General features: G+C 40.2%; 1 protein-coding gene and 1 long non-coding RNA gene across 8 annotated transcripts in view; one reads left to right on the top strand and one right to left on the bottom strand.

Annotated features, from left to right (window-relative positions):
- The window catches only part of AGTPBP1 (ATP/GTP binding carboxypeptidase 1), a 127,351-nt gene that overhangs the window by 98,775 nt on the left and 6,433 nt on the right, over positions 1-22,143 (bottom strand). For 3 of the 6 annotated variants that reach the window (XM_039543046.1, XM_039543045.1, XM_039543047.1), the window contains exon 2: positions 7,586-7,657. In XM_039543046.1, the coding sequence (XP_039398980.1) occupies positions 7,586-7,617 (32 nt within the window). In that variant the 5' untranslated portion in view covers positions 7,618-7,657. Of the gene's footprint in view, positions 1-4,190; positions 4,210-4,282; positions 4,464-7,585; positions 7,658-8,033; positions 8,054-22,143 lie in introns of those variants that run through there. The other 3 variants (XM_039543044.1, XM_039543043.1, XM_039543048.1) reach the window with 3 other exon arrangements.
- LOC120407419 lies at positions 4,603-21,524 on the top strand. Of its 2 annotated transcripts, none has more exons than XR_005599950.1 (3): positions 4,603-4,669; positions 7,066-7,125; positions 21,457-21,524. It is a non-coding gene; the product is annotated as an uncharacterized LOC120407419 (long non-coding RNA). The 2 variants fall into 2 exon arrangements; XR_005599951.1 differs by lacking the exon at positions 21,457-21,524 and adding an exon at positions 13,930-14,033 and having other exon boundaries at positions 4,616-4,669.

The raw sequence follows: 22,143 nt of genomic DNA, 5'->3' as shown, positions 1-22,143 counted from the left end.
TGATGGATTATTATTGCTTGAGCTATAGTTTAGAGCAATAAAATGATTTTGCCCTTATTGTTAAGTTTGCCATAGGATTAATTTACCCTTGGATGTAAATGTTAAAACAAGGGGGGAAAAAATGGCTGACAGCAAGTGTTTTATAACTGTGGAAACAATTTGATGCAACAGCAACAAAGGAAACTTATTCTAGCCACACTTCATTTCTTTACACTGACAGCTAAACTATAACTTCACAACCAAAACCAAAGTAACTTTTAAAAGGAAGACTGCCACATGTTTATGCCCAATAATATGGCCTATTCTTAAAACTGATATCAACTGCTTGAAGATGTCCTCCGTAATCTAAAGTTTATATCATAAAATCCCATTACTAAATATATGCATCTTCTCAACTGTTTGAGTTAAAAGTGTATAAAAAAAGTACACAAAGCAAATCCTTTAATCAAACTAAAATTCTGAAGAAGCATTCTTCTTACTTTGTCTATCTGCAAATTTTGATCACCAGTGGATTTGTCAGTTTCTGCGTGTACAGTTAACTGACATTTACCAACATTTATCAATAAAAATGTAATCCTTCCAATACTAGACATAATCTAATTAATTCTCTAGTCATCCAGGGCAGAGGTGAGCACTGCTACTAAAACAGGAGGTGATAATACTCCACGATAACAGATAATCTTCACATCCCTCATTCCACACCTGTACCTCTAATCCCCATCCAAAACTGAGATCCAGTGCCATCTGTATGCACTGAGCTTGAAGTCACCCAGGATGATCCCATGATTATAACGGAAGCCATGATATCTGACTGCTGACTCAATGTTCAATGGTAATCTCCAAGGATGCTCATTCTCAACAATTTAGGCCCAAAATAGACAGGAATCCAACCAGCCTGACTAGAAACTACTGTGTATTATAGAAGCTTGTTCACTAAGAAAGAATTTTGGTCTCTCATGACTCACTCTCATACTTGAATGTAGTTTTGGGATGGAAAATATCCTACATTTAAACACAAATGTGACCAGTACAGCCACACCACCTCCCTGTTTTTCTCATGCTGAGCCGAGAACCCAGAAGGAAACATTTGGAGTAACAACAGTCCTGCAGTCAACCTGACAGGTCTTATACCACATGCACGTTAGTCCTGCAGGTAGTAATACAGTTATCATGAAAAGCATTAATAAGCTGTTATTAAAATAAAGTTAAGAGTTAAGTTGATCAAAACCAATATTCAGTACACCAAAGAAGAGACCACAAACTAGAGTAGTTTGATTAATATTAGATACATTACCCTTGCTCTTTTGGTCTTATTTTGTCCAATCCCCTGCCTAATTCAGCAAGTAACAGAAAATCCAAGCCCCTTCAGCCAACCCCCAGGCCTCTATATGCTAAAATTTATTGTAATGCTGTCGAACCCTCTCAGCTATCCTGCAGTGGCACTGAATGACTGTATCTGCCAGTTAGGTAGGTGAGCAAGGATTCCAAAAACAGGTTGCAAGGGTCTCTAACACAACACAAGACACCCCCAAGGTTCAAGTAGATAAAAGCACTCAAACACAAGACCTTTCTCCAATCCATTCCCCAGTAAACTGAACCATCCAACAAATATCAATCCAACCGCCATAGTATTCATACCCTTGAGAAGGAGTAATACAGCCAAGGTCCCTACTAAAACTTTAAATAATTACTCTTTGCAAATCTCATTCACTTCACCGTACTCCCAATCTTGCTCAGCTCCCAGTAAAGGCATTAGGTGTTTTACAACAAACAGGATTTTTGCCTCATTTGGTCAGGAAGCAATATGGTCTCTAAATACTTCTCTATGCAAGCTTGCCTTATTCATATCAAGAGCCTTTCAGCTGCACTTTACAAGCCAGTCAACACGTAGCATAAACACTCAACACTTACTGGAAGCTTTTAGAGATTTAGAAAGGATAAGCCATTCTCACTACAAGATAGTATCTTTCAGAAATGCTTCAAGATTTTCATCCATAAAGTTTAGAAGAGGCTTATTTGTCTAGACTTAAAAGGGTGCTGGAAACTGGCATTATAGCAACCAACCAGGAACATTCTAAGGAGCTTAACTATCTTCAGAACATTAACTGAATAAAACTGTCTTGAAAACTATATACTTTCTGATTCTAGGTTTAAAAATAAGATCATTGTAGAGATGGACCTGACTCCACAGTTAAGGCTGAGTTGAGTTTTGCAAATAAAGCAGGAACTAAAAACTTTTCTTTAAATTTTAGATAGGATTTGCTACATTAAAACTTATTTTTTGAATCCAGAATTAACTGTATTGTGGATGTACTATGACAGCTAAACTCACTGATGTCCATTCATGCAAACCAACCTAGGCATAAAATAATCAATACGGCAGTTAGTCACAATCATTCTACACATTCATGCTGCTGCCCCTCCACACCGCCATAATCCACTCACCCCAACTGCAGACTTAGGAAGATCTGTCAAGAGAGTGCATACCCATTTAGCAGGGTGGCACTCTAAGTTCGAGGGCTAGTCTCTAGTGGACGCATTCCATAGATTTGAATCCTGCTTGGGTCATTTTAAAAAAAATATATTTTAAGCATAAACGCCAGACAATTATAGAATACAGGTATGTTAAATCAGACACCTAGGTGACAAGAGTGTTAGCACCATATAGGCCTCATGCTATTAGCTGTGCTAGAAGTGCAGCTGTCAAGGTAGGTATGTGACAATAAAATGCAAAGGTAAAAAGCTCCATGAATCCTACTGTTATGGGTTTGGGTCCCATAGTAAGAATGACCATAATATACCCCCAGTTGTACTTGATCACAAGTTACATAAAGTCCGATTCAAATATACCTCTTTGGAAATGAGACATTTATATGATTAAAGTTTTCAAAGCAGCTTGTGAATTTAGATGCAAATGTTCATCACCACCAATGGAAGATGTCTCAGTCACCTAGACTACTTTAAAAATCTCAGCCATAATATATCCTCTATTAAATAGATAACAGAAAAAGCTGAATTCTGAAAATGAAGTTCTAGATAACTAAAAATATTTAAGTAATTAAACATTTGAAGCTTTCATTCTATTTTTGATGTATACTTCATTTTGAGTCTGATATTTCAACCCTAGAAAGTTGATAGCTCTGGTAGAGAGAGAGAAGCAAGAAGAGTCAAAGGAGGAAAAAAAAAAATCAAAACTAAGATTTGCCATGGCCTAGCCATCTCTTTTGGTTATCAAATCTATCAGTAATAAGGATTAGAGGATTTTTTTATCACCACCTACTCTTCTTTAGTTTATAACTTTTAAGGTCTAGTTTAACTTCATGAACACCCATCTTTACCAGTTATATGCACCCAGCATGAATTAAGGGAAGACCAATTTAGACTACTTATCTGCTCTCTAGATACAATACCCCACAAGAATAATGTAGGACAATATACGAAATCCTAGAACTCTGGTATACACCAAACAGGAAAAAAGGTCAACAACAGTTTATGTATGATTCACACACAGCTGCTTAAAATAGCCATAAGAGAAATTATCTTCCCCCTACTTTCACACCTAGCACTAACTTTGTCTCAGGCAATCTGGTCCTCCTAGGTTTACCCAGGGCCAGAAAAATTAAGAGAAGTTGGTAAGAAAGACAGGGGACACTGCCATCAGAAAGCTCCACAGGGAAAGCACTGTTCAGAAACCAAGTACCTCAAAATTCCTGGGAAAGCAGAAGATGCTGCTCCTGGCCATGTCTGGGGTCTCCAAACATTTGTGTCAATCTCTGATAAATGTGAAGCCTATTTTCTCTCACCCAAGAATCCTTCTGATTACTAACAGGGAGCAGAGGCATATTTTCCCCTCTCCCACCCTAAAGCCTCCTAGATGCAGTAAGACAGAGTGTCCTAGCTCCTGACTGTTGCAGGGCAGGGCTGCTATTTTGGGGTCACCTTTTTCCCAGTGGATAGTGCCAATGCCTGACTGTGCTTCAGCTTGTAGCTTCCCACACTCTACCAAGCTGCAGTTAAACTAAATGGATAAACTGGGTCACCCTCCCTGCTGCCATTCAGAATCCTGTGGGAAACTGTAACTGCCCACTCTTGTCCATTTCACTCGACAACAGCTTGGGAAAATTAGCAGCTACAGAGGCACTGGAGCTGTCTGCAGAGTTAAGAACAGAGAACTGAGCATTGGTTCATACCTGGAAGGGTATCATCACAGCCATAAACAAATTTTCTTTAAAAAAAAAGATGGAATTCTGCAGAAGTTTATGTCATAGGTCTCCCCACTCACCAGGGAAAGGTCTCTGCTTGCCATTGGTAAGTGGATTTGTCAAGTCCTGCCCACTTCCCAAGAGGTCTAAGCATCCTCACTATATTTCTGCAGGAATGATGGGTTCACACATATCCATTACTCCTTCTGCAGAGGACTTCCACTATGCTGCAAGCTAAATACATCCTATACCTTGCTCAGTTTCTACTCAACGACCTAATTCTAGAGCTTGACCAGGAAGATAATTGAATCCTGAGGAGTTACTATAGCAACCATTAGATGTCATCTTAGAATGGCTTAGGGCTACACTTCCTACAGGAATTCTATCACTAACAATGAAGTGCAGCCAGAGGGAGGAAGTCATTGGTACTTTTCTTAGTTTGTCAGCTATTTTACTCTACTTCAGGGGTAGGCAACCTGCCGCACGCGAGTTGATTTTCAGTGGCACTCACACTGCCCGGGTCCTGGCCACTAGTCCGGGGGGCTCTGCATTTTAATTTAATTTTAAATGAAGCTTCTTAAACATTTTAAAAACCTTATTTACTTTACATACAACAATCAGTTATATATTATAGACTTATAGAAAGACATCTTCTAAAAACATTAAAATGTATTACTAACACACAAAACCTTAAATCAGAGTGAATAAATGAAAACTCGGCACACCACTTCTGAAAGGTTGCCGACCCCTGATCTACTTTCTCTCTCTGTATACGCTGAGGATGCAACTCAGTGAATTTAGAGATCAAGAAATACTTATTGGGAAAAGTCACAGAAACCAAGTCATATGACCCACTCCCAATATGACTGCTTGTCACATGTCCAGTGAGCCAGCAAACTCGAATTTTTCTAGAAGAGATTTCTCATAAGAGGTTTCTCTAAGCCCAGTTTTGGAGTTTGTGCATTTTGTTCTGTTTTATTATTTCAGAGCCCAATGCAAAGCAGTTCCAATATTAAATGCTTGTGAATCTATTTTAACCTGAACTTTGAAGGTTCACAACCCTCTAATGACCACAGCAGGCACACAGCTCAGTTAATACCAACTATCTACGATGTATTTTGCATAGTTTACTCATCATTAGAGGTATATCTGTTTTGAGTTATATGGCTGAATAAAATTAACTGTGTTTAAAAACTAACAAATAACTATCTTCATCTACATCTGTTTAGTTCCAATTATCCTTCCATGCAAAAGGCCAATATATCCTGAGCTGAATCCAGTTAAGGATACCTTTTTCCTGGTACCATCATTAGCGGGAACTCAAGATCAGGAATACCGATTGCTGAGAAAGGACTTCACTTTCCAAAAACTAATGCTCCCTGGCTGGGATGCATATTTATCTCTTGACCATTTCTAAAGATCAGTCTTTCATTAGCTGCCCAGGCAGGGCACACCACAAGCACTAGTCTCAAATGTCGAACTGTTCCATGGCTGCACTGGACAACTAAGGAGCCAAGAGCACTCCAAAAGGAAGTAACATATCCTCATAACAAACTTGAAATCCCTCCTGTGATTGAGATAAATCCACATGATGGCATATGGGTCCAACATTTAAATCCATACTCTAATTTAGAAAGGAATACTATAGAGAAATACATTGAAAGGTAAAATAGCCTGCAAATTTTTTTTGCACTGGAGGGGTAGAAAGTTTTCCAAGACAGCAAACTAGCTAGATGGTTTTGCTATTGCAGTGAATACCAAACTGAACTGTTACAAATGTCTTAAGCTTCTTCCATTCATAAAACATTTTGTAAATTCTCTAAATAGTTTCATAATGATGAAATAAACCATTCTTTATATACAAACTTCAAGAGTTGAGCCATCAGCCATATATATATGCATCAGTAATCAGCATTTTGACTTTGACACCCTTGCCTCTATATTAGATTGCAAGATCTTTGGAGCAGGAAATGTCTCTTGCTCATGTTTTGGTAACACAACATGTAAATGTGTGTCATGTATGTGATTTATAAAATTACACTTATTCCTTCAGCAGCAACCATTCATGAGCATGAAACCTGCCTGACTGAAATTGCTATCTGAGAAAGGTTTTGCCAAAAAGGATAGGATAAGGTTATGCAAAAAGGATGGGGTGAATGGGCAGGGGTTTTGCTTTTGAAGTGCTTGGAGAAAAGTTTAATACTGTTGAAATTTTGTAGTACTGTATATTCAATTGCCTGTATGCTTGCTTCCATTGCTGCCACCCCCGTACCCAGAAGCTTCTTCATAGGTACTTGGTATAAACAAAAGAAAGTCAAGGCTATGATTTTGCAACCACTTAGGCTACTTCTACACTACAAGGGTGTGATTCCCCTGTTCATGTACACATACTCATGCTCTCTCTCATTGAGCTAGCACAAGTATAAATAGCAGTGTAGCACTGGAACCAAAAGTAGCGGCAGGAGAGACATGGCTTAGCTGTGCCAAGTAGAAACCTGCCGGAAATCAGTACGTAGGTACTTTGTACAGCTAAGCTGTGCCTCTACTGCCACTACCAGTGTAGCTACAGCTACACTGATATGTATACTTGCGCTAGCTTGATAAGAGCGATGCAAACACATGTACATGAACAGGGGAAGCACCCCCTTAGTTCAGAATATAGACAGTCTTGAGCACCTCTATACATGCGTATGGCCCCAATGAAGTTGGTGTTTCTGTTCATATTAGTAGTTATGCAATGCTTTGAAGGATTGCTACTCAAGACAAATTCTGATATGGAATCCCAGAGATGTGCTCAAATACAGGCAGGCAATAGCTTTCCTATACAGTATTTGCAAGGTTAATTACTATGGTTGCATTTCAGGTAACAGGTGTCCAAATGACCATTTCTGCATGCGCAGTTCGGATAACTGCATGGATAAAGGTAAGCACGCAGTTTCATGTGCATTTTTGCATATGACCTTCTTCCAAAATATTTAGTGTTGTGGTAATTTATTACTACTTCTTTCAAAGAAATTAAATGCAATTTTGAAAATGTTTATTCATATATTAAGTCTAATTCAAATATGACAAAAATGCACTAAGGAAGGTGTTAGCATCTTATCCTTTTCACTATGCTGATAAATATGAGAGAGAAAATAATTCAAAATCAGTTACTATTTAAAAGAAAATAATTAATTTAATTAAAGCTATTTTTATATGAAGAGGTTACAGTAATTGTTTGATTACTACTGGAGCCCTATGGATCCACATAATTGGTTTTGTATTTTTTGGCCTTTTTTAAAAAATGTATTATGCTTCCTTCAAATGTAAAGTTCTCAAGATCCGTTAATGGAAAAGTAACTAGGTTGAACTTCAAGAAGTCTATATACTGCTGCATTTACCTTTTCTCAGATGTTGTTTTTACTTTGTTCATCTTGGAAAACTTAGTTCTTCAATTCACCATCTCAGATAACCTGTAAAACACATTTAAAAAATTAAGACTTATTAGCAATGTATTGTCTTGCTGTACAACGAAGTGCTATCACCATAGTCTAGTGCTCAGAATCTCTGCACTGGAAGTTTTAAATACAAGTGATTTCATAAAGAGTACTTGCTACACTGAAGAAAACAGGTAATTCCGTTCCCAATTCAACATATAGGGGCTAAGGAATGGAGCAAAAGTAATAGAATACTGAAAATACAGTAAGCATACAGTAAAGTCCTAAATTATAGTTTAATCATGCTAATCCCAGGGAATACAGACTTTGATAAGATATTGAAAATCAGTAATTTTATCATAATGCATGTATCATGAACAACTTGCGCAGTATGTCCAGAGAAGAAAGCTACCTGCTTAGGCATCTCCTGGAGCCAAACATGTAAGTTTTCCCAAATTTCTTGAAAAAAATTTGAGATGCCACACTATACCTCCTTTTCTTGACGGCCACTTCATGTTCTTAATTTTGAGACTAGAAACCTAGATGCAGAGTCAGAAACAAAGTGTTTGGTATTCTTATTTAAGTAGGACCTGAAAATATTTCTTGGACAGAAACCACAGCATGCTAATAGCTTAATTTTCCTATCCTTTTAAGTACACAGTGTCCTTGGAGTATCTCTCAGTCTTATATGGTGCCTCTGAGCAATTAAGGTTGCAGTTTACAGGACCATAAACTGAATCTCAGTGATTCTATCCGAGATAAAATGTGAACGAGATCCCCTATAATACAAAGAAGATTTCTCTGAGGCCATGTGTTTGTTATAAAGCACTGAAGTACAAGACAAACTCAAACAATATGTTTGAAAACAAAGGCACTTATCCTCTTGCCATTTGTGGGTAAGAAACTTTCTCTGCTGCGTACTAGCCCTCAAGTTTACAAGATCTTGTTATTATCACTGCCACTTGAAGATAACAGGCAGTAACAAAACTTCCAGTTTTGTTATGCAGCTAGCTGATGAAGAACAGCAGAAGAGGTATAAAGTGATCTGTAGGAGGCTTAGGGTGGGGGAGAGCAAGGAGGAACTATCAAAAATTTAAACAGAGAAAGAATAGGATGCTTCATGTGCAAGTAGGATGCTGATGCCGAATGAAGAAAGGGAGACCCCCAAACAAACAGCAGAAGCAACTCCAAACTTTTCAGACACTTATAAGCCAAGACCAATATGAACAGTGAGGCATAACAGCAGCTCCCCTCCACTTACCTGAAGCAATTTCCTTTCCTAGCAACCAATGGGGGAAAGAATGCTTGGCTTCTCACAAGAAACACCAACTGTGTGCCTGGCTAACAGGTGGCTGGCCAGTTTGTCCAACCAATGTTCAAAAGTAGCATTTCTCTGCTTCCTTCCATAAAAAGGGGGAGGTGGGGGAAGAATTGGTTACAAGGACTACAACTGGGTCTACTACACAAAATACCTTATCTACAAGGTTATAAAGTTCGGATTATTCAAACCAGGCCAGAGATCTAACTGGAGGGAGAAGACATGATTAAGTTACCATAGATTGTTCTTTTATGGTAGTTGTCTGAGAGAACACTCATCTTACAATAGAAGAATACACACTAAACAGGCGTTAGAAGATGGCAATAAAAAAACCCTTATAAATTTTCAAGAAGCATGTTGCCAATAACCTGTTAGATCATATTACAAGGCAGAAAAAGTTTCATTAACTTGTATTAAATAACATCTCCAATTTTTATTTCTTTATCTTTAAACCAAGCTGTACAAATCTAGGGAATTTAGAGTTAAGGTTACACATAAGAAATCCCAACATCTTAAAGTAAGAAATACACAGTTAAGGCACCCAAACAACCTTACCTCTGCCCTGTAGTGATATCATGTAATAACCATACAATTATGATTACAACTTTTTAGTGTTTGTGATCTCAGGTTAGATTAAACTGATTTTTAAAGACAGATTTTTTTCATCCTCTGCCCCCTGTTCCGTCACTGTTACAAGGGTATAGATCACATAAGCAAGCATGGAAGAGTGCAAGGTGTAAGCTTTCACACAAGCAAGATATATCCACATCTTATTTCTTCAGCTGGTTGTTTACTGTTTGAACATAACTGCTATTCAGAGCACATGAAATTTCTACTATACAGTACCCTTTTTCATTTGCAACAAATAGGTATCTTATAAGTTGACTCTCTAGTTTTAAGTATCAGAGGGGTAGCCGTGTTAGTCTGGATCTGTAAAAGCAGCAAAGAGTCCTGTGGCACCTTATAGACTAACAGACGTTTTGGAGCATGAGCTTTCGTGGGTGAATACCCACTTCGTCTCTAGTTTTAAAAGAAGTACAAAATAGAGGAGTTTTTCAGCCAGGTATCAGGGAGAAACCCAATTCCTGGCCAATATACTCACTGTCTGGTCATGGTGCTTAAATTTTCTTTCCCCTCTCCTGCTTCTTTTGGCAATAAAGATTGAGAATACAACTGAATGAGTTATAGGCTTGCTAAGGAGTCTTGAAACTTGTGTGCTGGTGCATGTGAAAGTGAAAAGGACCATGCTAAGAGAGATGAGATGGGAGTGGGGATTGGGGGTGCAGGAGAGACGGAATTGACTTGATTTTGGTAGGGAGAAATGTTTTCCAGGAACATGGCGCTATAGCAGGGGTGGGCAAACTACAGAACAGATCCGGCCCGCAAGCTGTTTTAAGCTGACCCGCAAACTCCCACTAGGGAGCAGGATCTGGGGCTTACCCCGCTCCGGCACTCCAGCTGGGGCACAGGGTCAGGGGCTGCACCACATGGCCCTGGAAGCCATGGCATGGCCCCACTCTACACGGCTCCTGGAAGCCACGGCATGGCCCTGCTTCAGCTCCTACGCACTCCAATGGCCCCCTACAGCGCTCTAATGAGAGCTGCAGGGGCGATGCCTGCAGACAATGCAGTGTGCAGAGCCGCCTGGCTGAGCCTCCCTGTAGGAGTCAGAGAAGGGAACTGCTGCTGCTTCCGGGAGCCACTCGAGGTAAGCCTGCACCCCTGAGCCTCTCCCCCGCCCCAACCCCCACTCTAGCTGTGATCCCCTTCCCACCCTCCAACTCCCTCGATCCCAGCCCAGAGCACCCTCCTGCACCTCAAACCTCTCATCCACAGCTCCACTCCAGAGCCCACACCAACAGCCAGAGCCTGTACCCCTTCCAGCACCCCAACATCCTGCCCCAGTGCAGAGCCCCCTCCTGCACCCTGAACTCATTTTTGGCCCCACCCCAGGGCCTGCACCCCCAGCCAGAACCCTCATGCCCTCCCGCACCCCAACCCCAATTTTGTGAGCATGCATGGCCCACCATACAATTTCAATTCCCAGATGTGGCCCTTGGGCCAAAATGTTTGCCCACCCCTGCGTTATGGGTACCTTCTCACCCAAGGTAATGGGCTTACTCATTGGGCAGGTGGGTGTCAAGGGAAACCCTTCAAGCATTAGTCCAGGGGTAGACAACCTATGGCACGCGTGCCAAAGGCCACCGGTCCGGGGGGCTCTGCATTTTAGTTTAACTTTAAATGAAGCTTCTTAAACATTTTAAAAACCTTATTTACTGTACATATAACAATAGTTTAGTTATGTAATATAGACATAGAGACCTTCTAAAAATGTTAAAATGTATTACTGGCACGCGAAACCTTAAATTAGAGTGAACAAATGAAGACTCGGCACTCCACTTCTGAAAGGTTGCTGACCCCTGCACTAGTCTGTCCAATGGCCCCCTGATCTTGGTTAAGGTATCTAGGTTCTCTTAAAATATAAATAACTGCATGTACAACTTCCAAAATCACATAATGTGGCTCATCTGTCTCACCTACTCTAGATTTGTGCTAGTTGAGTGTCTGACTGGCTCCTCTCGGGATTCATGGCTAGAGACAGAGGGGTGGGTGTAGTACATGTGTAGGTTTCCTCAATGCAAACCTTTCTGGCCTTGGTTTTTAGGTTGCATGCCTGGGTATAGTGCAGATTATTTAATGGATTGAGTGAGTGGTATGGAGTCACATTATTCCAACACTGAGTTCATACAGGGAAGTTGCTTATTCCCATTTCACATGTGGAAATATGGAAGGTTAAAGATGTTTTACAGATGTGCTGTGAGGTTAAATTAACTGAAATTCATAAAGCATGTTGAGAGCTTCAGATAGAAGCTGCTATATAAATGCAACATATTAACACATCATGCATTATAAACCAAAGACCAACTAACTTCTTCCCTTTCTAATATTCTTTTCTCATTTAATGCTGTGGTACTCTTGTAACCATTTTACCCTGTTTCTGTGCACAGTAATTAGGGCTGCCTGTGGCTGGAAACCTCATAAACCCAATTTATATATGCATATAGGATATGTATGCTCTGCTACATAAATCACTGATGTAGTTTAACCATAAATTTAAATCTCATGAACTCTGGTGTTTAGATGTTTCTGGTTGAATTGGAAAAATAGCCAAGGCATAAAATGTCAGGTCATATTACAACTGAGCACCATTATAAGAGCCTGAATGAATAGATAACTGTGATACCGATCTCGTACACATATAAAGCTTATGTTGTGGATGGACAAGGTTGCAGATATAAGACTGTTTGTGTTCTCTTTATATATTTAAATACACTTTGAATGAGAAGTTTAACTTTGAACCTCCTGGATTTAGGCTGTTTTTATGTACATAAAACTGCAACTCCAGCTTAGAGAAGCATTTTTATTTGAGAATTTAAAAAATATATACACAACAGACCCTTGCTAGAAGGCGCGTCTATATAGTGCGAATTCGCATATAACGCAGTCAGGGCCATGGATCCCTAATTTAATTTAAATTAATTTTAACGCGGCCCCCGCGCATGGATCCCAAATCCCGCGTTCTAGCGAGGGTCTGGTGTAGCTGTATGTAGGTTTGGTCTGTTGGGTTGTTGGTAGTCCTAACGTTGGACTCTTTCTCTGTAACTGGTAAACTTTGAGCCCATAGAGGATTATTACTTCATGCATATTGGACTATATGAAATGTCAGCTAGAAATCTAGTAATTAAAAATATGACTAAACAAAACCTCACACACCTTATTTTTAAATTCCTGTAGATACTATACCTGTTCTGAGTGGAAATGGGGCAGATATAGTATCTGAAAATACTTCTAAATTTTTATTTTAATTCACTAAATTTCAAATTGACATCTCTAAGAAAGCTGTAGGTAATGCTGTCTGACTGCCAGCAGTAAAGGAATATCTTAGTGTGGGGCAAGTGGGTAGGATCAGAGGATTATTTCTTTAGTTTTTTTTAAGGGTTTAAATACAGGTTCACTGCATGGTCTAGCAGACTACTAAAGAGATTTTGATAATCCATCAGTACACTTTGCACACAATTCTCTAGTTATGTGGGTTGCTAACATTAACAGGCCCATTCTTTTCTTTCCCCATCTCTTTTATTGTCTTCTCCTGCTCTTTTCCCCACCTCTTCCTGTCTTTATTTTTCTCTTGACCTAGAGCATTCAGACACTTGAACTGCACCAAAGTGCATTTGTAGGCTTCAGAATTAAACAAATTGATATCTTGTGAGCCTAGTTAGTTTAGCTCTCTAGTTGGCTCCATTTGTAAAGCACTTCAGTACATGTTAATATGTGGATACTGCATGCACCAATAGCCTGTCAGTTGTCTGCCAGCTGGCCAATGTCACAAGCAAAACAGTGCCAGATTGGCCACTTGAGGTAACGCTCCTAGACGCTCATGTAAAAAATAAAAATCTTATTTTGACAATCCTACATGTAACCGTTCTGCCCATCAGAGTTGGCAGCAACAAGGGCTGGGTTCAGTATCTAGGGGCTCTGTTTCAATAACACAATGCAAAACCAGCTCGAGCCCCCACCCAGTGACCTGGGACAATTACATACCACCCCCCTGGACACCTCTAAGAGGCAATACTTCTCCTCTCACAAGCACAGAGCCAGAGCGTAGCAAAAAGCCTTTTAATAAAGGAGGGAAACATTGCGGCATTATGTTGGGGAAACATCAAACAGGATTCATAACACAAACCATAAGCAAAAGACCCACCCCCAAGTAAGTTTGGCAGTGTCCTTTTCCCCTCAGGGTCTTAAGTCCAGCAATCCAACAGTCACCCCCACCCACAGTTTCTGTCCTTGGTCAGTGCAGCCCCCAGATTTCAGAAGTTCATCTGCAGAGCTTACCTCCCAGCCTGGGTGGAAGTGGGGGGAGGCATGGGAGGGCAGCTTAAATGCTCTATTGCTCGGGTCAACCGCTGACTGCCACACCTATCCACAGGGTTCTGCTACAGTCTTCACCGCCAGCTGCTCCTCTCTGCCAGCCACCCTGCTGACCACTCACCAATGTCTTCAGCCGTCCACCTGCCCCCCCACAGCTCTCAGTGATTTCAGCTTTTTTGTAACTTTAGCTCTTTAGTGATTTCTGCTGTTAATAGGGGGGCCACACTCAGAACCACTTGCCCAAAGTAGGTCTAATGCTTCAACCTAGAAATCAGTGATTTCAGCTCTACAGCATGTATTAAGACTCCTAAAGGAATCAAAATTAGCTCTGTTATTACACAGTGGAGAGAGGAGGGGTCAAAGTGGTATTTAGGGCCCTGAAAGGGGCCCACACTACCAGGTACACATACCTGTCCCCAGCCTCTCTCAGTTCACTGGGCTTTGGAACCCATGTCCCTTGCCTAGAGAGAGCTACATAGTTGAGGGCGAGTCCCTCTGTCATAAAATGCCAAGTACAGTTCTACTGTCCTTGATTCCATAACCGGAACAACTCTTTATTACTCCTGTCCCAATAACAAAGAGACTGGGGATCCCACAGCAGCCAAAGTGACCATTTGGGCAAGCAGTTCCTTTATGCTAGTGGGGTGGGGTGGGGTGGGTGTGCCCATGCAAACAAGATCAGCCCCTGAAGTCCTTTTCCACACCTCACCACCAAATGTCAGGATAGAGCTCATTCTGATTCTGCTTACATACACATAAGACAGTTTTGCCAGAACTTAATCAGACTAACCAAAAAAATAATTATTATTATTAAGAGCTACCCTACACCAAGCACATGTGACAGATCCCCATCACCACCCAAATAATTCAGATTTCAAAAATCTGAAAGATGCTATAGATTTTTAATTAAATTTTCAATCTGTTCAAAAACGTGAACACCAAGCTTTGTCTTCCTAAGACAAATCAATATGGATCAAGCTAACATCAGCTCACTTTCTCTGAACTGAGTACACTAAGATAATATGTAAGATCCTCATGATGCAATGACCCCTCATGATCCCAAGCCCGCAAAGCCTTAAGCAGGTGCTTAACATAACTCACATAAGTAGTCCCACACAACACAGGTGAGTAAAGTTACTCAGGTGCTTAATTATTTTCAGGATTGGAGCCTCTCTCTTTTTTTAAGCTCATGCTTATACAGTAGACCCTCAGAGTTACGAACACCTTGGCAATGGAGGTTGTTTGAAACTCAAAACGTTATGGTTGTTCTCTCAAAAGTTTACAACTGAACATTGACTTAATACAGCTTTGAAACTTTAGTATGCAGAAGAAAAATGCCGCTTTCCCTTTATTTTCTTTAGTAGTTTAGGTTTACCATAGTACGGTACTATATTTGCTTTTTTATTAATCTCTGTTGCTGCCAGATTGCATACCTCCAGTTCCAAATGTGTGGCTGACTGGTCAGTTTGTAACTGAGGTTCTACTGCACCGGTTCTCAACCCATGGGCTGCATGCAGCCCAATCAGTTCACAGCCAGTGATTTCCCTACACCCCCCCTGAATTTTCGCAACACCCCCCCCCCCAGTTTTGTGAGCTAGTTACATACCAATTTAGTGACTGTTTGGAAATCTGAATTTAAACTGAAACATTAATACACACTTTAAAAGCTTATACAGTATATGATAAAATATGTGTATCTGAAAAAGTATAATAGATTTGAAAAGTATGAACATAGACTAGCTTCCTTATACAGCTGTTTTTTTATGATGTCAGTGCATTCATTTCGGTGATGTTGGCCAACCTAATAATTTCAAATGATGATTTGTAAGCAAAGTCTAAATGAGTTCTCCCTGACAGCTAGTGATGAGCTGGGGGCTAAGGCTTCAGGGCCAGATTATATTTACATTCACACCTAATCTACCTAGGTATCCAGCAAACAGAGCTGTGTTGTCCAAGTGATAGATTTTGGCTGGGGTTGGGTTACAAACCACTTGAATGTGGGGAGAACGGGGGATGAAATGTTGTTCTTATTGTATGAGTAAAGGGCAGTAGAACTGTACTTAGTCTGTGATGATTTGAAGGCATCAAGAGAGAGAGTGGGGACCTGTCCCTCTCCACTGTTTAAAGACAGAGCTGATTAGGCTCCATAGATAGTCTTTTGTTCTGTTAAGTGACCACTGCAGCTGAAATCACTGACAATCAGGTCTAAGTGCTTAGTCCTGCTGTGGGGACAGTGTTCCTGTGGGTACAGTGTTTTTGTGTAAGAGACAGCCCAGACTGTACTAGCAGCGAGGTTCCCGCACTGAGAGCTCATCTGAAATCACTGAGAGCTGGTGGAACCTCAAGAGACCAACTCGCAGAGGTCACAGTGGTAGGTGACAGCAGAAGGTGACTGTGCAGGGCCATTGGCAACAGAGTGGTGGAGTGAACAGTGGCACAACGAACAGCCGTGGCCAGAGCGAACTGTGCCTTTTTGTCCCCCACGTGGAAGGTGTACTCACGTGAAAGCACCTCTGAACTCTGAGTCTCCACTGACCAAGGACGACATCGGTGAGTGGAATGCGGTGGAGGGAAAAGTGAGGGGCACGTTAAATAAACATTTGTTTGTTGGACTATATTTTAGTCACTTTGCTCCAGAATGCTAGATTTGTGACTGGGAATGGAAACTTATATAAATATGTTTCCCAGTAGGCCAAGATTTTTAAAATGCAGTATTTGCCAAGGTTGTTATCTCACATTGTTGCTATCTTGGGAGGTCATTATGTTGGGGAGTTTCTGTACTAAACATTTTTATTATAATTAATTTTTACATAAGAATGGTCATACTGGGTCAGACCCATGGTCCATATAGCCCAGTATCCTGTCTTACAACAGTGGTCAAGGCCAGGTGCTTCAGAGGGAATGAATAGAACAGGGAATCATCAAGTGATCCATCCCCTGTTGCCCATTGCCAGGTTCTGGCAAACAGGCTAGGGACACTCAGAGCATGTTTTTGCATCCCTCTCATCCTGGCTAATAGCCACAGATGGACCTGTTCTCCAGGAATTTATCTAGTTCTTTTTTAAATCCTGTTATAGTTTTGGTCTTCACAGCATCCCCTGGCAAAGAGTTCCCTGGGTTGACTTTATATTGTGTGAAGAAATACTTCCTTTTGTTTTTTTAAAATCTGATGCCTATTAATTTCATTGGGTGACTGCTAGTTCTTGTGTTATGTGAAGGATTAAATAAAATTTCCTTATTCACTTTCTTCGCACCAGTCAAGATTTTGTAGACCTCTATCATATCCCCATTAGTCATCTCTTTTCTAAGCTGAAAATTCCCAGTCACTTTAATCTCTCCTCTTTTTTCATACCCCTCATCATTTTAGTTGCCCAACTCTGTACCTTTTCCAATTCCAATATATATATATTTTTAGGATGGGTGACCAGATCTACACACACTATTCAAGGTGTGCACATACCATGGATTTATATAGAGACAATATGATATTTTCTGTATTATTATCTATCCCTTTCTTAATGATTCCCAACATTGTTTGCTTTTGTGACTGTTGCTGCACATGGAGTGGATGTTTTCAGAGATCTATCCACAATGACTCCAAGATCTCTTTCTTGAGTGTTAACAGCTAATTCAGATGCCATATAGTATAGTTGAGATTGCTTTCCAATGTGCAGTACTTTGCATTTATCAACACTGAATTTAATTTGCCATTTTGTTGCCCAGTCACCCAGTTTTGTGAGATCCCTTTGTAGCTCTTCAAAGTCTGCCTGGGACTTAACTATCTTGAGTAGTTTTGTATCATCTGCAAATTTTGCCACCTCACAGTTTACCCATTTTTCCAGATCATTTATGAATATGTTGAACAGCACTGGTCCCAGTACCGACCCCTCAGCGATACCACTATTTATCTCTCTCCATTCTGAAAACTGATAATTTATTCCTACCCTTTGTTTCCCATCTTTTAACCAGTTACTGATCCATGAGAGGACTTTCCTCTTACCCCCCCGATGGCTTACTTTTCAAAAGTCAATTTAAATTAAATACTTTTTTTTAAAATGTATATATTTTTAGAAATCTAGACCTGTTATGTGTTTTGGTGTAAATTGCATTATTCTTATGTTAAATTTGCATAATCCTAACAAAACATTTACTTTATTCATATCTCTTTTATATATCTCATTGGTCCTAACACCCCCCCTGTAAATTCGAACACCCCCCCTAATTTCAATTCCTGGGGAAACCACTGTACACAGCTGTGATCCACCTCAGCTATGTGCTAAAGGCTGTGGGCTCCAGGCTCCCAGCTGCACTGCCGAACAGCAGGCTCCGGGTGGGGTCCAGGCAGCTGGCTGCTGCCTGGCCCCCCACAGCGGGGCTTGTTGTCTGGGCAGCTGGCTATCGCCAAGCCGCCCCGCAGCAGGGCTTGGGGTCTCCACGCAGCAGAGTCCGGGGTCCCTGCCCCACGTCCAGCTCTCTACTCCTGGCCCCACTCTGTGGAGGGGTCTTTGGGTGGAGGGCACTGAGGATAGGTTCTCAACCTGTGACCCAGTTAACACTTTGTGGGCCTCATATGCAGCCCACAATGATAAATAGGTTGAGAACCACTGTTCTACTGTAATGCCATTATTGATGTAATAGACAAAAAATGGATGTATGAACCCAACCACAAAACACACAATTTTTTTGTTTGAGGGTACGATTTAACAGGTTGTTGAGCAAGAGGCTTCTTAAACATGTACAGGGATTAAAAAATTCTTGTACCTTAAAACAAGATATAGCAATAGATACAACATTTAAAATATATTATTTCATTATTTTTGTTCTACTCAAATGATTACACAGATGAATAGAGACTAAATATGGAAGGATGCCAACTTTTATTCCATAGTGTGTATGTATAAAACTACAAAAATACAGAAAAACAATTTGTGAATAATTAGAACAGAATTAAAACCCTCCACTAGAACCAATGGTGGCACTCTTGCATATCCTTCCTATAGATGTTGCTGCTCCTCACAGACAAGAATTTCTGCATATTCTTTTTTCTTGTGCATCACACCAATGGAAAACAGAAAGGATCCTGGTGGTACATCATTGGTGATACTGGGAAACTTCAAAAATCCATGAAAGAATGGCTTATAGACTGATAAGCAGCAAGATTTTTCAAGACATTTGAAATGTTTGGTTAGACAAAAATAGTATATAAATAGACTATTCCATTCACTGTACTCCCTATGGATGTCATCCTGCTAAAGCATCTAGTAGGACTGATTTTACAAACATAGGGCCTGTTCCCAGAGAGACTTAATTTACAAGTTACACATGCATGTAAGCGTTTTCAGGAACAGGCCCAAAGACCACAAGCCAGGAAAGCACTTAAGCATGTGCTTAAGTGTTTTCCTGAATCAGAGCTTAAGTTTATAACATCAGAATCCTACTAGATGTAGCAAGAATCTCTAGGATACTTGGTGTACACTTATCTCAATACCCTCCTGTCACGTTTAGGGGTGCAATCCAGACCAGCAAGAGGTTGCGTCACTGCCTGCCCTGAAGCACTGGATGCCGTAAAATGCTCTGCTCCCAGAAAGCATACAAGCATGCACCAAGTGTCTGTGTGATAAGCAGCCATGTTTCAGTAACTGACTCCACAGCCTGCTTGTTAAACCACAGAAACACACTGATATCCACCAGCTTTGGTTACAACAGCCAAGTGACCCCAAACACACTACCAATTCTGCATTTCCCCAAAACCATCTGCCCTGAAGCAACCAGCCCTCTCCTGGACCACACAGAGAAATAATCAGGTTTGTTTGCTCCTTGAAGAGACTATACACAGCAGCTTGCCACATTAACTGGAAACTCCAATTCAAACACAGTACTGGGTTGGTTTAGATTAAAACAAAACAAGTATTAACAAGAGGACACAGGTTAAGTGATGCCAAGTGAAAAAGAAAAACAGGTAGATATAATTACAAGCAAATAAAAGTGCTAACATGCATCTACAAGTCTAGAACTTAATCTAGCAAGGCACAGTCTTTGTTTAAGATGATTTTTACTCACTAATTACTCTTAGTCCAGCATGACTGATTCTCTCTCAATCAGGACCTTCCACAGATGTACAAGGTGGGGGTTACCTTTGTCATCTTAGGGGTTCACTGCCCCTCTCTTTATAGTCCAGTAAACCTTTGAAAAACATCTCTCTAAGTTCATTGACCCTGCTTCAAGAAACAGGATGCCTTCCTGGGAGTGCAGTCCCCATCCCTTGCTGACAGTTATCCTCTGATCACCTCCCCTTGTCAGCTTGATGGTTTTGTTTAGCTTTTATGTAAATATAGCCTCAGTCTCTGTCTGATGACCAAGCTAGTTAAACAAGCAAATACACAATTCTTTATGATCCAAACATGCAGACCCCACCAACCACCTTGTGAGCTTTGATGATTCTATATACCGCATATGTAAATTGTAATTATATGGTCACTCTGCTCCATTCATATTCAAGACCAGGGCAGACTTGTTTTTACTTTGTTCAAATACAGACTTTAAAACATAGTATCGGAGGATTTCCATAACTCCACATGCACCATTGTCACATATATTCCTCAATGATATTATTAACTAGTGTGTTCTTAGTTCTCAAATGACATCTCACAAGGCATAGTTTGTACAAAAACCCTTGCAGTAGTGCATAGGGTGTGAATACTGGGGTAGTTAGGGTCATGCATCTTCACCCATAATTTGGAAGATAGAAGTTTGTTACTATAGATTGGTGTGAGTGATCATTTGATCACAACAAAATGTCCCTCTTTTTAGTAGTAAAAACATTTATATTATGTTAGTGCCCAGAAGTTCCAACCGGGGATTGGGGCCCCACTGTGCTTGGCACTATAATGCAGAAGAGAGAATCTCCATCCTGAAGGGTTTATAATCTAAAGCATAACTTTCTCCACTAAAAGATTTGAATGTATCACTTCTTCATTCATATATTTGGTGGACAAGTTCCAGATTAAGATAGAGATTGTCATTTGTACTACCAATCGTTTGGGGAGAGTGGGGGTCGGTTTGGTTTTTTGAAGGACTGGTTCATTTCTGAAAGAGGCCATTTCTACAACATAACTATACAAGCCTAGAAGTGCTAGCCAATGGAAACTTGTTATTTTCTATTCTAAATTAGATTGAACTTCAATGTATATTGCTTCATTTACTAACACTCCTGAAACTCCAAAGTGCCCCAGGGAGATTTCAAATTTGATAATATCTAGAGGTCTCCATCTAAGGCACAAATTCAAAAAAATCTACTTTCTTTATGCAGCTCAAGTCACACTTTTAGTGATCTGAAATATCATCAATTCTTCGCAATCAGTTATTAAATTTGCAGGACTCTCAGCGATGTTTCAAGTGATCAACTTTATGTTGTGCTTAACTCTATAACCACTTGTAAAACAAGGCATTACTGTAATTAATACTGCAAGTAGCTACACTTATTCTAGAATGTTGCCCATGCCCAATCTAGTTTCTAAAATCTTTGATACAAACACTATTGTTATTTTAAAAAATTTATATTTTTTTTTTCTGAAAATTCTTTAAGAACGAAAGTCAGTCAACAGCAGAAATAAAGATACACCATCTGTGGGGATGAGCTGTCTTCCTGTAAAGCCGTTTTAAACACAATAAAACATTTTAGTGTGTGCTCCATTCTTATCCACAGAACCTACCATTCCCTAATAATTTTTCAGATATTTGAGTGCATGCCATAGATAAATGAAGTGTGAGGTTTTGTGCAGCTAAAAATAGATAAATTCCTGGAGGTTAAGCCCATTCGTGGCTATTAGCCAGGATGGGTAAGGAACGGTGTCCCTAGCCTCTGTTTGTTGGGAGAGATCACTTGATCATTACCTGTTAGGTTCACTCCCTCTGGGGCACCTGGCATTGGCCACTGTCGGCAGACAGGATACTGGGCTGGAGGACCTTTGGCCATACTGGGTCAGACCATTCTTATGTTCTAAATTTGCATGGCTGTGAATTTGAGTGATCAATATATTTTCCCCACTTCACAACATGGACACCTTCAAGTTACATTGAAAATACTCCTTCCTTAAGAAGTTGTTTAATATTAAAAGGTCTTTGCCAACTCTGGTGACTACAGTCTTTTGGATAAGTACAGGGAGTAAAAGCAAAAAATCTCTTCATAACTATGAGTATTTATTCCTAGTTTCATAAGAAATTAGAGAGTCTATTTTCAGACCCATAATAAAAATTAAGTATAAGCTCTTGA

The sequence above is a fragment of the Mauremys reevesii genome, linkage group 6 (genome assembly GCF_016161935.1).
Source record: "Mauremys reevesii isolate NIE-2019 linkage group 6, ASM1616193v1, whole genome shotgun sequence".
In the NCBI taxonomy this organism is placed as follows: domain Eukaryota; kingdom Metazoa; phylum Chordata; order Testudines; family Geoemydidae; genus Mauremys; species Mauremys reevesii.
This window is presented reverse-complemented; position numbering and strand designations above follow the sequence as displayed.